Source organism: Magnolia sinica, chromosome 11 (genome assembly GCF_029962835.1).
Source record: "Magnolia sinica isolate HGM2019 chromosome 11, MsV1, whole genome shotgun sequence".
In the NCBI taxonomy this organism is placed as follows: domain Eukaryota; kingdom Viridiplantae; phylum Streptophyta; class Magnoliopsida; order Magnoliales; family Magnoliaceae; genus Magnolia; species Magnolia sinica.
In genome coordinates this window covers 82,851,986-82,868,784 of record NC_080583.1, presented here as the reverse complement: position 1 = coordinate 82,868,784, position 16,799 = coordinate 82,851,986, and the positions used below count along the sequence as shown (strand labels likewise).

At 41.2% G+C, this 16,799-nt stretch overlaps 1 protein-coding gene across 1 annotated transcript; it reads right to left on the bottom strand.

Annotated features, from left to right (window-relative positions):
• Nucleotides 1-681: 681 nt before the first annotated feature.
• LOC131218215 (probable serine/threonine-protein kinase WNK11) lies at nucleotides 682-4,009 on the bottom strand. The gene is made up of 3 exons (XM_058212896.1): nucleotides 3,867-4,009; nucleotides 2,700-3,343; nucleotides 682-1,089 (listed from the first exon to the last, which is right to left on the bottom strand). Exons 2-3 carry the CDS (start codon nucleotides 3,201-3,203, stop codon nucleotides 682-684), a joined length of 912 nt encoding a protein of 303 aa, XP_058068879.1. The 5' UTR covers nucleotides 3,204-3,343; nucleotides 3,867-4,009.
• Nucleotides 4,010-16,799: the final 12,790 nt, after the last annotated feature.

Genomic DNA, 16,799 nt, shown 5'->3' with positions numbered 1-16,799 from the left:
TTTAAATGGGCCACGCCTAAGGGAAACAGTTTGGAAGTTGAGGGTTACCCTCTACAATCAGGTAATTGGCTGAGGGCCTAAATGAGGTCCACCTGAAAAACACATGGGGTGAATATTTGATCCTTAGGCCTACTACATGAGGTGATACTCTGGTCCAGATGAATTTATCATAAGCATTACAGTGGGACCCACCCCCACTACCGACACACTCTTACCCACACCTCTCTCTCTCAAGCTCCAAAATCTCTCTCTGAGAAACACTGAACTGCGGCCAGCACAAAAATTTCAGGCTGGACTCAGGCTAATGTTGAACAATGTGAGCCAGGTTTGGACAGAGCTTGGCCTGGCCCTAACCCGGTCAAGTGGCACCCCTAAACCAAATGGACACGAGGAAAAAGAAAACAAAAAAAGGAAAAAGAAAGCAGTGTTAAATAAAAACTTTCCCTTCAAAAATCTGTGTGTGTGTGTGTATATACAGAAGATGTATAAAAAAAAAATGGGAATGTATTTACAGTTAGCCAACCCAAAGAAACAAAAGCAAAAATCAAAAACCCAATACAAACAAAATCAAAATCAAACAGAAAGAACCCCCCCTTCCCAATCGTTGGAATAAAAAAAATGAAAAAGAAGGAAAAAAGAGTGAAGATGACACATATGGTCAATTGATCGTCATCATCGTCATCAGTTGGAACAGGCAGCCACATCCTCCTCCAGGTCTGCAAAGTCCTCCTCCAGGTCTGCAAAGAAGGGGTCCTTGAGGAGATCGGAGGCAGACGGCCTGGCCCTGGGCATAGCAATACACCGCTCGATGAAGGATCTGACCTCCGGATCCTTCACCTTGTTCATGGCCTGCGGTCCCACCCCGGACGTCACCTTCTTGTAGATCTTGGCGATGCTGTCGCACTCACTGTAGGGTATCTCCAGGGTCACCATCTCCAACACGCACATCCCAAACGAGTATATGTCCACCATCTCCGTGTATTCCTCTTCATACAGCTCTGGCGCCATGAACTCTGGCGTCCCCAGGATCGAGTGGGCCGCATGGCTCTTACCCACTATGGCAGCCAGCCCAAGGTCTCCAATCTTCACCTGCGCAAAGCAATCTCAGGTAAGTATTCTTTCATATTTCAAAACAGGCTGCTCTATGAAGCAACTAGTGGCAGCTGATAGCAGTAGGCCTGCCACCTGCAATGCAGGCCTGATAGGGGAGGCACCAGGGACACCTCATACAATGTAATATGACATGATGCAAGGTGCTGATTAGCAGCCAAGAGGGACAACATCTCCAAAAGAGAGGTGTTGGCCTGCCCAAGAAGATAGATCAAATACCACAAGCCGGTAGTGTTCCCCTTTGCTCAACACCATCCCCTCTCTGATATCAGATCTATCAATGGAACTTGGACCATCACTACTGCAGACAAAGGACAGAAGTAACAAAGGGACAGTTTGGTAGACACCTAAAAAATGAGTTCATCTCATTATAGTTAATCATAGTTATGTGAAATAGAGGAACTTGGACCATCACACTACCACAAGCAGGCAGTGTTAGCCCATGCTCAAAATCATCCCCTCTCTGATATCAGGTCTATCGATAGAACTTGGACCATCACTACCACAGACACCGACAGAAGGAACTAAGGGGCTACTTGGAAGAAGCCTAAAAGATGAGTTCATCTCATTCTAGTTAAAACATAGTTAGAATTTTCTTTTTTGCATGGGACTTCATAAAATCAAGGTGCAGACCACATCACCTCTCCAATACTCTCAGAAACCAATAGACAAAATTGATGGTAATTATAATATTAGAAGGATGTTCCCAGTCATCAGTACAAGTGGGGCATGATGTCTGTTCTGATGGGCAGCTGGAAGATCTTGGCCATCCAATCATGGCCTATTTCTATATTTTAACCCTCAATTTGTATCTGACAGCCTATGGTGGGGCCATCATGTTAACGATTTGGATCATTAGAACATGACCCAACTTGCACAGAATTGGTGCATCAAAATTCACAACCTTACAGCAATATATTCTCAGAGCTGATAATAGAAACTACTACTTAGGCCCAGTTAGGTTGCGACTTGAAATGATTTCATCTCATTTTAGTAAATCATAGTTATGTATTAAAAAGATAGGGCTGCAACTTGGGTTCAGGTCAACCAGAAACTGACTGACCCAACTCAATATCGGGACGGACTGTCAAGGTCCTCTGGTTGCGTTCAGGTTGGAAAAGCCAACCTAATTGGAAATCGGGTTGTGTTCGGGTTGAGCAAATTCAGGTCAGGTCGAACAATAACATGTATTTGGGGTTGGGTTGGGTCAAGTATAGAAGAAATCAAGTTTGAGTTCAGGTAGGTACCTCAGGTTGGAATTCAGGTTGGGCTCAGGTTAACCCTCAACCCTCACCAAACCGCCTGACTAAAGATTGTAGTTTAGTGTGTGTTTTGGTTGCAAGTTGCAACAAATATAAGAAAATTTCATTCTTAATCAATCTAATTTGGTGCAGAATATCATGAAATTTCATAATATTTGGGTGCAAACAAATCTCTAATACATAACTAATATTATCTAAAAAGAGATAAATTCTTTCTTAAGCAGCACCATACAAGGCCCTAATGCAATGAGCAAAAAAACTCAATTCGATGAAATATGAAAAACAATAATCTTAGAGAGGAGACATTGAAAGGAGAAATCTGATTACCTGCCCAACGTTCCCATTGATGAAGACATTGCTGCAATTCAAATCCCTGTGGATAATGCAGGGTTCGTGCGTGTGCAGGTACTCTAGCCCCCTCAATATCTGTCGGGACCACTTCTTCAGAGCCTTGACTGACACATGCTTGTGCTTCTTCCGGTACTCACGCAGGTTCCCAGATGTACACACCTCTGTGATGAAATTCAGTGTGTTATGCTTCATGTCTGTCCACACATTGTACAGCTCGATGATGTTCTCATTCTGCAGCGTCCGGAGCAGCATCACCTCCGAATACAGACGGTCGATGACTGACTGGTCCTCCGCAAAGTTCCGTAGTTTAACCTGGTTCCACGCAACTTCAAGCCCTTCCTCCTGATCAAACCCCCGGTAGACCTTCTTGACCGCACCCGCACCGAGCAGGTCGCTGTAGCGGCCGTAGCGGCCCGTCGGATCGACCTCGACAAAGGGCTCTGCGTCCTTGTCGGAAGAATCAGGGCTCAAGCACGGCATCTCAAGAGCGTGTAAGACGCTAAAACCCTAGGGTTTAGATGGAATGCAAGATCGCAATCTAAAACCCTATGTATTTTACAGGATCAATATCCCAAACCCCAGAATCCGAACGAAAAGCCTGATCGGCTCAAGATTGGAAGCTGGCATTGAAAAAAAAAATACATAAGACACATATAGCAGATCCGAACGACAGAAACCGAAATCAAGATCTCTAGAAAGGAAAAGGAAAACGCAGAAAATAGCTTCTTGCACTGAAATTGACAAAATTAAGAAGATCTAACCGTTAAAACCTTAAATACGAAGACAAATGACCCCAAAACCAATGAAAATCCCCAGAATTTTCCAGAAAAAAATCAGTTCAGAAGGAAAAACAGAAGGAGAAAACCCTAGATGTCGCAATAAATATCATCAAAGGCAGGAAAAAGCCTCCAAACTGAAATTCGCATAAAAAAGAAGATCTAACCGTTAAGATCTCAGATCCTAAGGCAAACCAGTCCAACGAAAATGAAAATCCCATAATCTTGCGGTATAAACTCAGATGATAAAGAAAGAAAGAAAGAAAGAGGAAATAAACCCTAAATTCCGCAACAAAGATCACAGAAGCACAGAAACCCTAGATTTCGAAATGGAAATGGAAAGATGAGACGGAAACGAGCAGATTACCAGAAAATAGGAGCCCCAAGCTTTGTTGAGATCTCCTGCAGTAGTGAAGGGCGAGAGAGAGAGAAAGTCGGCGAAAATCTTTCTCGAAAAGCTTGCAGTAAAAGCGAGCGATTGAAAATTCAAAGCGAGAGATTGATGGGATATTTATAGTAGGAATCTTAACTCAGGTGTTAGGTTAGATTTTAACCATAGTTAGGTTGTGATAAGCCGTTTGTATCTGGAAAACTCTTGCTTAACGCGCACTTGGAAGCTACCGGACGCCGATTTCCTGCGAAAGCCTTCCGCAGCAAGTTCCTGCCCGGGATGCTTATGTGGGCCCTACCGTGATGTTTTTGAGATATCCACACCGTTCATCCGTTTTACGAGATCATTTTAGTCCTTGAAACTGAAAATGTAGTGGATTCAAGATTCATACGAGAGGGGAAACTGGGAAAGAATTTCCTGCCGTTGAAACTTCCCTGGGCTCGACCTTGATGTTTATGTCATCCAAACCGTTTATAACGTCATTATCATTGGGATGAAGTGAAAAAACGAAAAAAAAAAAATGACTAATACCAAACTTTTGTGACTACAAAAATATTTCAACGGTGGATGCTGAATTTCCATTGTTTCCTCTTATTCGGCCCACTTTGAAGTTTGGATCAACCTCATTTTCAGTATACTTCCTTTATATGGTCTTGTAAAACGGATAGACGGAGTGGATTTCTCACAAACATCACGGTGGGCCCCACCCAGCATCTCAGGAGGCTTTCGCAGGAAATCCGCGTGGGAAGCTGCCGACGGACCGTGGATTGCGTCATACCCCCGCATGTCTCATGCTGTTAACGGGCAGGGGCTCCGAGTGGCAAATGTTTTATCCACACCGTTCATCCATTTCTCGTTTGAATTTTATGTAATTGAATCAAAATTCAGGAAGATTCAAATTTCAAGTGGACCACACCATAGGAAGCATCTGTGATAATGATGCTTATAGTTGAAAATCTCTCAGGTCCCACTGTGATGTTTACTTACCATCGAACCTATTCATAAAGTTACGTACACGTGTATGAAGCGAAAACACAAATATCAGCACGTTCCATACCTTCTGTAGCCCCTGAGAAGTTTTCAACGGTAAAAATTTAATTCTCACTCTGTAGTCCATCAGTATTTTAAATCTGCCTAAGTTTTGGGTCTAAAATGATACTGAAAAATGGATGAACGGTGTGGATGTGGCCACTCAGAGCCCCTGCCCGTTCCCAGCTGGAGACGGGCGGGGTAAGACGTAATCCGCGTTTCTGCCGATGTAACGGTAAAACGCGAATGAAATCGAGGCGGAAACGGTAGTCCGTCACGGACGAGGATCTCCTGCGAAAGGCCTTTCGCAGGAAGTTACTGCGCTGGAAAATTAGGTGGGGTCCACTGTGATGTTTGTGAGAAATTTTTCCTGTCTATTCATTTTTTGAGTTCATTTTAGGATTTGTTATAAAAAATGAACTGTATCCAAAGTTTAAGTGAACTGAAAACATGATAATTAAATGTCTACAGTTGAAAAAATTTTGAGGCCACGCAAGTTTTGATTCCTACTAATATTTTTGTTTTCAGTTCATCCCAATAGGAATGACGTTAGTAACGGTATGGATGGCATCTAAACATCACCGCTAAACTTAGAAAGGTTTCAAGGGTAGAAATTTTTCTAACCACATTTTCCTTTAGTACTGCTCACTCAAGCTTTTGGATACCGTTCATTTTTTACAAAATGTCATAAAATGAACTCACCACAGTGGGCCCCACCTAATTTCCCAGCGCACTTCCTGCAAAAGCCTTTCGCAGGAAATCCACGTCCGTCCCGACGCCAATTGGCTGCTGCAAACTAGCCGCAGGTAGTTCCTGCGGATGGAAGATATATGCCACACGGGCGCGGATTAGATACCGACAAAGTCAGTAGCCAAATGGCTATGAAGTGAGGTCACCAAGATCTGTGTACCCACTATGATGCATGTGTTGTATCCATACCGTCCAACAATTTGTAGAGATAGTTTTATGGCATTATAAAAAGAATGAGATAGATCTAAAGTTCAAGTCGACCCCACCATAGAAAACAGTGGGGACAGTGATATCCACCGTTCAAAACTTCTTAGGGGCCATAGAAGTTTCTGATCAAACTTATATTTTTGTTTTCGTTTCATCTATCCCTATATTAACTTATGAATAGAGTGGATCTAAAAAATACATCATGGTGGGCCCTATAAATGTTTCAATGGTGGGTGTGACTGATCCCACAGTTTTATGTGGTAGGTCCACTTGAACTTTAAATCTATCTCATTCTTTTTCTAACGCTATAAGACGATCTTTACAAATTGTTGAGCGAAATAGATACAACACATGCATTGTAGTAGAGTCCATGGAACTTGGTGACGTCACTTCAGTAGCCATTTGGCTACTGACCTTGTAGTATATCCGTGCCCGAGTCACATCGTGATGTTTCTAGAAATCCACCCTCTCTAGTTATTTTTTCGGATCATGTTACAACATAACCTAAAATGAGGCATATCTAAAACTCAAGTGGACCTCAACTTGAACTCGACTCGGCTAAGTCCTCAAGCCTGAGTGGCCATCTTGGCTTGGTTTGATCAGCAGCTCGCCCAATTCGAGTTAAGATTGAGCTGAGTTCGCCATTGCAACATTTTCACAAACAATTGGACTGCACCTTCAAAATCTCATAGTATTTGAGACGACAACAATGATTTTCTAGGTATCTTATCAAATATCTTCTAAGGAACATAAAAATCAAGAAAAAAAGGTTGTTAGTTTCATATACATACCTTCCTTGCCACCAACCACACTTCTTTGAGTCATTTCATCAAATGCTTAGTGAGCAACATCAATATCAAAGTACTCGAGTCACCGAACTGGTTTGATCCGAGTTCGATTCAAGTTGGGTCCGATTCGAGTCAAGTCGAGTTGAGGCAAGCTCAAACTCATTTTCTAGCTCAAAAAATTAGTTCGACTTGGTGGAACTCAGCTTCGAACCAAGTCGAATTGAGCTTTTTCGAGTCGAGTAGAGCAAATTAATTGAGTTAGCTTGATTCGTGTGCACCTCTAGTGATATGGATAATGGAAATGGATTGGCTACTCCCTTGCCACCGGCCAATGGCTAGCGGTCGGTGCTCTGTGGGGCCCACCATGATGTATGTGTTTCATCCATGCCGGCCATCTATTTTTATAGATCATTTTAGGATACGAAGACCAAAAATGAGGTATATCCCAATCTCAAAATGGACCGAATGAATGTCAACCATTAAAAACTTTTCGGGGGGCATAAAGGTTTTGGATCAAGTTGATCTTTGTTTTTTTCCCTTTATCTAGGTCTGTATGACCTAATCAACAGATTGGATGTCAAATAAACATTATAGTAGGCTTTAGGAGGATTTTAATGGTAGATATTCAATTACTACGGTTTTTTCGTGGTGTGGTACACTAAAGCTTTGGATCTGCCTTATTCTTTCAATCATGCCCTAAAATCATCTCTCCAAAATGATGGACAGGGTGGATACAACACATACATCATGGTGGAACCCACCCAACTTAGTGAATTCACTTCAGTAGTGAGTATTGCTGCTCAACCTGTCAGTAGCCAATCCACGTCCTCCACGATCCTGCAAAGATGCGGATTTCAAACATAGGTGGGGCCAAAACTGATGTTTGTGCGAAATCCATCCGTTTTTTGAGATTATTTTACGACTTGAGACCAAAATTGAGGAGAATCGAAAACTCAAGTGGGCCACACTAAAAGAAAAGGTGTATTTTCCTCTTCTTCTCTTTTTTTTTTTTTTTTTTTTTAAGTTTGTTAGTACACCAACTGCCAGGTTACGCTTTACTGTTAGCCACGACGTCAGTGTTGAAACGAGGTATCTTTCCCTCATTCTACCACTTACACTATGGATATGGGTGTTATTTTCCTTACATCCACTCCTTATCCGTATTAAAATCTTACTGTAGATCATGATATACAAGATGAAGCTTATCCGATCAAAATCTAAGTTGAATCGTACTAGGAAACTACAATGAATGATTATTAAAAACTTCTTATAAGCCACGGAAGTTTTGGATGAAGAATATATTTACATTATCTCTTTATCTATATCTTCCTGACGTTATCCACATGTTGGATGGCAAATACACATTACGGTGGACCCCATGTGTTTTTTAACGGTGAGAATTCAATCACTAATGTTTCCTGTACTATGGTCCACCTGAGATTTGTATCTAATCAATTTTTGTTTCATTACGTAAAATGTGTTTTCAATACGGATGAACGGAGTGGATTTAAGTAAAATATATCAAGGTGGGCCCACAGTCAAGGATCCCACCCACCTCGGTGGATCGCCCGCTTCTGTCTCGTATCTCCTTTCTGGATAGACTTTGATACTCCGGCTTGGCGTGGTGGATGATACACAGGCATCTACATTTACTAAGACTTTCCTATAAAAATTATTTAATACATTTTAGATGCAACACGTTACGAAATTTATGTTTTTCAATATGGGAACGGTCAAAATTTATTACAAGAGCAAGAAATAAAATTATCCAATGGTCATATTTTACCAAACAAGTGTCCACGAATCAAGGGATAGGATCATTCCACCAATATAATATTATGATCATAGCTTATTGGTACTTGGAACCACAACTTAGACGGTCTTAATTTGAGTTATTGTTGCCACGTGTACAGAATCTGAGTGACCGTGTGTCAAGATTCATACTCTGCCAGAGTACCTAATAGCTATCCCAACCGTCATTCCCGCGTGAACTCCTGTGTTAGTTTTACGCTCATTAAAAATGGTGGTGACTCATCCTCCTCCAACGTGGCACTTATGCACTGCAACCCATACATACAAAATAGTGTAAAATCATAACGATGAAGTAATCCTGACCATCCAATTAATGGTATCAAATGGATGGGTACAAATAAAGTAATGAGTGGTCCAAATCCAAAGAGAAAAATTAGATGATTATGATTATCTTCTGAGTTCATTTTTCTTTTGAGATTCATCGAAAGTGAAATAACTTATTTGGACGGTCTGGATTTTCATAAAAATATTCCATGCACGCGTCTGAGGATTCACCACCATTTAGTGCAAAACTAACATAAGAGTCTACCCGTCAAACGCAAAACGGTTGTAGTTTCATCTCTGTCGCGATACAGAGTCCAGCATGTGTCTCCGTTCAATGGGGCCGGAATGATGATTTTTAAGATGATCGGAACCGTTCATGTTGTGAAAAATGATATTTTCTGGTCCAACAAAAAAATTAAACCGAATTCATGATTAAAACATGAACACGAACAATTAAAATAATCGGACCATCTTAGCCATGGGAACCCCAGTAGATGCGACACACATTCCAATGTAAATCGCGACAGACGCAACTGAGATTCTCATATTCCAAAAATAGAGAAGTAGAGTTATTTCATACTCTGGCAGAGCATGAGACTTGAAACATAGGCACACCTGGAGTAAGAGGCTGTTTGGCCTGGTGCATTAGGTGGTATTAGATGGGATGGTATTTATAATCCCATCTAATACAACTGGTTGACATGTTTGGAATGGAGGATGAAAATCATTTTGAGATTGGTGCCCAAACACCGTGGTTATGGGTGGGATTTTGCCATCCCTAGTTGATTTTTCAAATCCCACCTCTACGAGCTGTAAGGGGAGGGGCTTCCACTCGTGGGTCCCAACTTGATGTGTATGTTTCATCCAAGCTGTCCATCCAATTTTCCATTTTGTTTTATCCTTAAGACTCAAAAATAAAGTCTATCCTCATCCTAGGTGGGCCACAGAGACCCAAAAACTCCTGTCTCACACTCGCATGCATAGAATTTTATAGTGGTTTCTACTTATGGAACCTATAATGAGGTAGCTATTAAATCCACACCATCCACCTCTTTAATTAGGTTATTTTCACCATTGGAACAAAAAATCAAGCTGATCCAACCATCAGTGAACCACACTATAGGTGACGGTGGGTTGGTAAGACCCACTCACGTCACTGCTCGCGGAGGTAGGGTGGGGTGTCCCACTCGTGACCCCGCCATGATGTATATGATATATACACACTATACACCGATTTCTCTATATCATTTTAGGCCAAGGGCCAAAAAATGAGGCAGATTCGAGTTTCAGCTGGCCACATAGACGGAAATGAACTCCTGCTATTGAAACCTTTAAAGGCTCTCTGTAGGGTCTCTGATCATCCAAACCAGTCAAGGTTAGGATTCACAAGACCCGCTCGAGCTAACTTACTTGGTGAACGGGTCGGATTGTCCAAATGGGGCCCACCTCAATGGTGACACAAAAAAAAATATATAAATGATTTATACATTTGCAATCCCATGATTTATGTTTCCCGAACAGGATTTCGCTCCAATTCTGTTAGATAGAAGTTACTCCCATATCTTTCAAACATGCCGTTAAAAAGCATGGAATACACCTAATCCAGAGATAATACCTTACACATGCATTTAATGCTACCTTTTCAATTCCATCCAGCTTAATCTCACCTAATGTAGGTAGCCAAACGGGCCCTAAATGTACCATATGAGATCTTGAAATAAACCCTTGAGGATTCAAATATTACACAAAAACCACATGCAATGGCCTTGAATTTCACGTGAAAATAGGAAATATCTTTATTACGGTGGGGTGACCGTTGCGCGAGGGAATCTTTTTGCCGTTAGAAAGTGCTTTTCTTCATTTTCAAATCCGATTATCACGCTGCTTAGTTTTCCCGCCAAGGCCAGAAATGGGCCCCATTAATTTGATCACCGACGGCCCAGATTCATTGGGAAAATATTTGTTGATCAAAGGGTCCTCTAACCAATCTAAATCTGGGGATATTACACGTGCATGCGGGCGTGTGGATCTTCTTTCATGGACGACTAGTGTGCTATTCTTGGAGTGCATGTGTATGGCTCTCTAACCTCCGGAGGAACTTAGAATGCCTGCAGCCCCAAGCTCTGTGGGGCCCACCGTGATGAATATGTTATATCTACACCGTCCATATGTTTCACAAGATAAGTTTAGAGATTAATCCCAGATATAATTAATATCCATAGCTCAAATGGACCACACCAAAGGCAAAAGAGAGGCACTGATGCCCACCATTACAAACTTTTCCGGGCCAGATAGGTTTTGGATCAAGCTGATATTTGTATTTTAGCTTCATCCGGGCTCTAGTGACCTTATTAACAGGTTGGATGGAAAATAAACATCAAGGTGGGCCCTAGGAAGGTTTCAACGGTGGGCGTCCGTTTCCACACTGTTTACTGTGGTGTGATCCACTCGAGCTTTGGATCTGCCTCAAGTTTGGATTACTGCCCAAAAATGAGCTGTGAAACATATGGACGGTGTAGATAGAACACATACAAGACGGTGGGCCCCACAGAGCTTATTTGGGCTGCCGTGCACTGCAGGCAATCCGCATCCCCTTGGAGTGCATTGCGTAACGAGGACTGTTCGGAACCGTTCATCTTTCACCTAGAAAAAACGACCTGATTTATGCCTTTGGATGACTTCCAAGCCAACCCAAGAGCGTGTGACCTGCTCCAATCTAGAACATGTGCACGGCCAGCTGTTTCTCATCAGAACCGTTCATTAGTGGGCCACTTCACACAGCCACGGTGGAAATTTATGCGGGCGTTTTATCTGTGGCTCTGAGATTTCCCAGGATTGGAAACGCAAATTTTCAGTTGTGGCCATTAGATGGACGGTTTTGATTACTAGATTGGCCCTTGCAATTTGATCCAGCCGCTGTTGCATGGAAGAAATGTACACGCGGTGCTCCGTACTCATCACCGCAGAGATTGTACACGTCGTGCACGTGTAATTGAAATCGGACCATCCAAATCGTGGGCCCCTAAATAGACAGATCATGGCGCTAGATTTACACTGAACGTATGATTCTAAATAGCTGATTGGTGGACATCCAATGGACGGTGATGGAAAATAGTCAATGGTGTACAACCATCTGAAACATATCCATCAATCTGATCCAGAGAAATTCTCCATCTGCATTGGGACGGGCTCTTTGGACCATCTGATTGGAGTCACACGTGTGCCACATGAGCAACATATGGGTGCGTTCCCATAGAGCATCGTACCCCACCGGAGTATCTTACACTGAACGTATGATTCTAGATAGTTGATCTTACTATAGCTCTCACCCCGGATGGGATCTTGACTGCCCATCAATGGGGCCTACTTTGGATGGACCATCCACCAAAAATCAAAATCATCAAATGTTGAGAAAATGTATTGGAAAACTACAAATAAAATTATTAAAATTTTAACACGAAGCACAATCATGTATAAACATGCTTTCCATAGAGTTAAAGGTAAATTGCTTATTGGATAAGTAATCAGATTGAATTCTAATGGGAATTGCTTCCAGGATAAGTAATTATATTGAATTTTGATGGGCAAATGGCTTAAGAGTAAGTAATCAGATTGAATTCTGATGAGATATGGAGTTGATTATTATGTCTTAGGATGATGACTTAGGATGGTTCACTATGTATAATATTGGAATAGTAGACTATTGCTAAGTGGTTATCAATGGTTCAAAACGTTTGCAAAATGTTTTTTATCATTGACAATGAATTTTGAGTGTTTCAAATCATTAAATCAAACAATTTAACTATTGGATCATCAAAGCCCGTATATTTTCAGATCATAAATTTGTTGGACTTGATAATTTCTCAACCAAGATAGTCCAGTTTATATGACATTTTAGTAATGGACTGTTAGTAGATAATCATTAATGGTTTATAATGTTTACAAAACTTTTTTGACCGCTGGCACTAAATTCCGAGCGTTTCAAATCATTGGGTCAAATGATCTGATTGTTGGATCATCAAGCCCGTCTAATTTCAGATCGTTCCACGAGCATATTGCCTCGCGAACTATCGAGGGAGTGACCACTTTCTCACCCGGTGCACACTTAAAAAATGCATCATTTAGCACCACTACAACCACACTATCTTACCTACGCCTAAGCACATGCGGTACGCAAACTAACCATCTCATCTTCCACTTACCTGAGTAAAAATACTATCCTTCTAAATTGTAATCCTGAATAAGGTGAAAATTAGTAGCTAGGATTGTCTAACCCCATTGTGGGGTCCAATAAATGAACCGTCCAGATCTCATACATGGTCCCACGTGACTGGACATTGAGTGGTTGACAACTAACCTTGGATACACGCATTAGCACCGGACACGTCCTCTTCTCTTTATAAATCGAGCGGTGGGAGCTTTTGCGGTGGCCCACGGGATTCCCAAAAAGTCACACGCGAGACTCACTAATGCCCCTCCAGACTATTCAACCGTTGGGCCCCAGATGATCGTAACCATCCAATCAATTATCTATGAATGGATGGTCAAAAATTGACACAGTTTCAGACGAACATGAAACGGTCTATCTGAGACGGCCCTCCACAGAGTGGCCCATCAGATGAACAGTTGTGATCATGTCTGAGCTGCTTCTACGGTGGAGATCTGTTGAGATCATCATCTGCGGCCCGATCGAAGGCATTGGATGCATCTGAGCCATGAATCCCGTGACTATATATTAAAAAGGATGCATTAACTTGGAAATATTTCGACCGAACGCTTACGTGAGATGCATGAATGCGTATACGCCCTCACGTTCCTTCGTAAAAGCTCTTTTTATCTTTACAGCCGTTGAAGAACGGAAATGTTAAGGTGATTCGCGCATGGATAGATCGATGAGGCGATTTGCAAGACACAAACCAAAGTAGAAAATATATACAAGATCCAGACCGTTCATCAGGTGGAAAATCACGATTAACATAAATTAGAACTAAATTGAGTAAGTTTAACATTTATAAGATTTAAGATTAAATAGAATGATGATGGATGACTATATTCAAGGTAGAGCTGGAGGGTAGACTTGATTTCTGGTCCACTGTATTTTCACGGAATTCTCCAACTGACACGTGTCCCGGATCCCATACACGTGAGTCATATTCGCTCACGTACGAAGAGTCTGTCTTTCGAATAGTTCGACTGCATTTCTCGTTGAAGAATCACGGGTATTTTCGCCTGTACGCGAATTTGACCCGGCCAGCACTGACGTCACTACTCGTCTGGCTTTGTGGGCCCCACCATGATATATCTATTTTATCCACACCGTCCATCCATTTTTCTAGATCATTCTATTGCATGATCCTATAAAACTGAGGCAGATTCAAATATCTGGTGGACTACAAAACAGGAAAACAATGGTGATTAAACGTTCACCGTTTAAAACTTCTTAGGGCCTACTATAATGTTTTTTCGCCATTCAACCTGTTGATTAGGCCACAAAGAACTGGATGAAAGTAAAACATAAATATCAGCTTGATTCAACACTTCTGTGGCACCAAAGAAGTTTTTAACGGTGGATGTTCAATCACCACTTTTTCATTTGGAGTGGCCCACATGAGATTTTAATCGAACTCATTATTTTTACCTTAACCAAAATGATCTGAAAAAATGAATGGACGGAGTGGATGAAACAAAAGCATCATGATGAGTCCTAAAGAGCACCGACTAGTAGCCACGTCGATACCGGCGGGTCAGTATGCAATCCACGTCTTTTAGCGTTAATACTCTGCCAGGATGATACGCAGTCAATGTAAATTTGTACACGTGGCATACAAATAAGTTAAATTGAACTGACCAAATTGTTGGGGACACCATTTAGATTTATCACGAATAGAAATTTAGAATCACTTACTTATAAAATATAGGATTAGGGGACATTTATTGGACGGCTAAAACAAAAAATATCCAACAATTCTATTTCAGCAAACAAGTGGCCACGAATCAGAGGTTATAAATTTTCAAATAATCTGATTTTCAGTCTGTGACGTATTTAAAGTGTAATCTATATTTTATCCGGTTAAATTTGAGTTAATATAGTTACATTTACACAATTACAAATGCCTGTGTATCAAGAATTTTACACTGACAGAGTATCAAATAACTGCCGTTTCGTTTAGGTAAGTAAGTAAAGCTGGCGAACTTCAAACTACAGTTTAACTCGGTCGCGTTTTTCGAGTCTTGAAATATTATACCATTCTTCCGTGTATAGTCGATCACTTCTGCTTGTTTTTAAATGATCTGATCATAGTGGACCTCATGGGATCTTCCCATGAGGTTGAGCTGTGTGGGCCCCACTGTGATGCATGTCAAACATCAATACCGTGCATTTGATTGGGTTCCCTTTATATTATAGGATATCTCAAAAATCACTTCAATACCGAACTGAGGTGAACCATACTATCTAAAATCATGTAAAGACATGCCTAAAACAAATAAAAGCATTGGGTGAGACCCACTTAAAATTTAGATATGTTTGAAACTTGGTATGGCTACTCATCCTTAAAGAAGCTTAAAGAAATGAAAAATTAATGACAGTTTCAATTATAACAAGAGCTTAGATAGAATTTATCAATATTCTCGGCTCTTCTCTCCGAAATTCTGAAGCCTTTGAACTCCTAAAAAATTTTAGACTTGTTTATATTGGATGTCAACTACTACTGTATTTTGTTTTCTTAAGTCACCTATTTACAGGCCACAAATTTGAAAAGTTAATATTTTCCATTGAGGTGATTTTTTGCACATGGTCCATCCATGGTGGGACACAAAAGACTAGTGGTGTGGATTCCTTAAAATAAAAAATTAAATTAAAGTCTACTAGTCTACCGTGTTAATATCTAGGGAGTAATTGGTTGACTATACACCAAACTAATGGTGTATACATTCAACCTAACGTTTGTTTACATGAGATTATCACCGCGTGAAAAACTTCGTGAAAAACTTCTTGTGTTGAACATGGGAGAAATTTTTTTTTAATTAATCTCACATGCTGGTCTCATTTAACACGTGGGATGTTGAACGCGATGGGCCCCTTGAAGGACATGTGAGATTGATGGTGATGTTCAAGCGGTTTGCAGCGGCCCGCCAAAGAAAAAACCAGTGGGCAAAGGGAGAAAACAGTGGGCAAAGGAGTCCACATTCCTAGAACAATCTCCTTTTGAATGAGATCACGGATAGAGATAACATATAATGTCTGATCAGATGATCAAGTAGGCCAATGAAGTAGACCTGTGGGGCCAATGTTCATGGCTATCCAAAATGACGTATACACCATGACGTATTTGTTTCATCCATGTAGTCTATCTACTTTTCTAGATCATTTTACGGTATGAGACCAAAAATAAGGTATGTCCCAATCCCAATTTTATGGTATGAGACCAAAAATAAGGCATATCTCAATCTCAAGTGGACTACATCACGGGAAAGAGTGTTGAATGAATGTCGACCATTAAAAACTTTTTAGGGGCCATAAAAGTTTTGGATTAAGGTGATCTTTGTTTTTCTCTTCATCTGGGTCTGTATGACCTAATCAATAGATTGGATGTCAAATAAACAGTACGGTGGGTCTGGGAAGGATTTTATTGGTGGATATACAATCGCTGTTGTTTTCCTGTGGTGTGGTCCAACAGAGATTTATATACCTCTAATTTTTGGAATCAAGCCTAAAATGATCAGTAAAAATGGATGAACGGAATTGATGAAAGACATATATCATGGTGGGGCCCACAGAGCACCGACCATCAGCCATCGGAGATGACCGTTGGAAGAATGTGGCGTTGTTTATGGCCACGGATCAGATTGACAGTGACCGAAAATTATCAAAATTCATTGGACGGTCCAAAATGAACATGACGTAAGCAAGCTCTAGTGGGCCGATGCAGGGCTGGTCTCATCGGACATGGCTGACCCGTCGGGTATTAAGGCCTTACCCGATTATCCTACCCGAATGGTGCTTTCAATGAGTAACTGGATCCATGGATACCCATAGCAACCGACTTGAATTAATAAG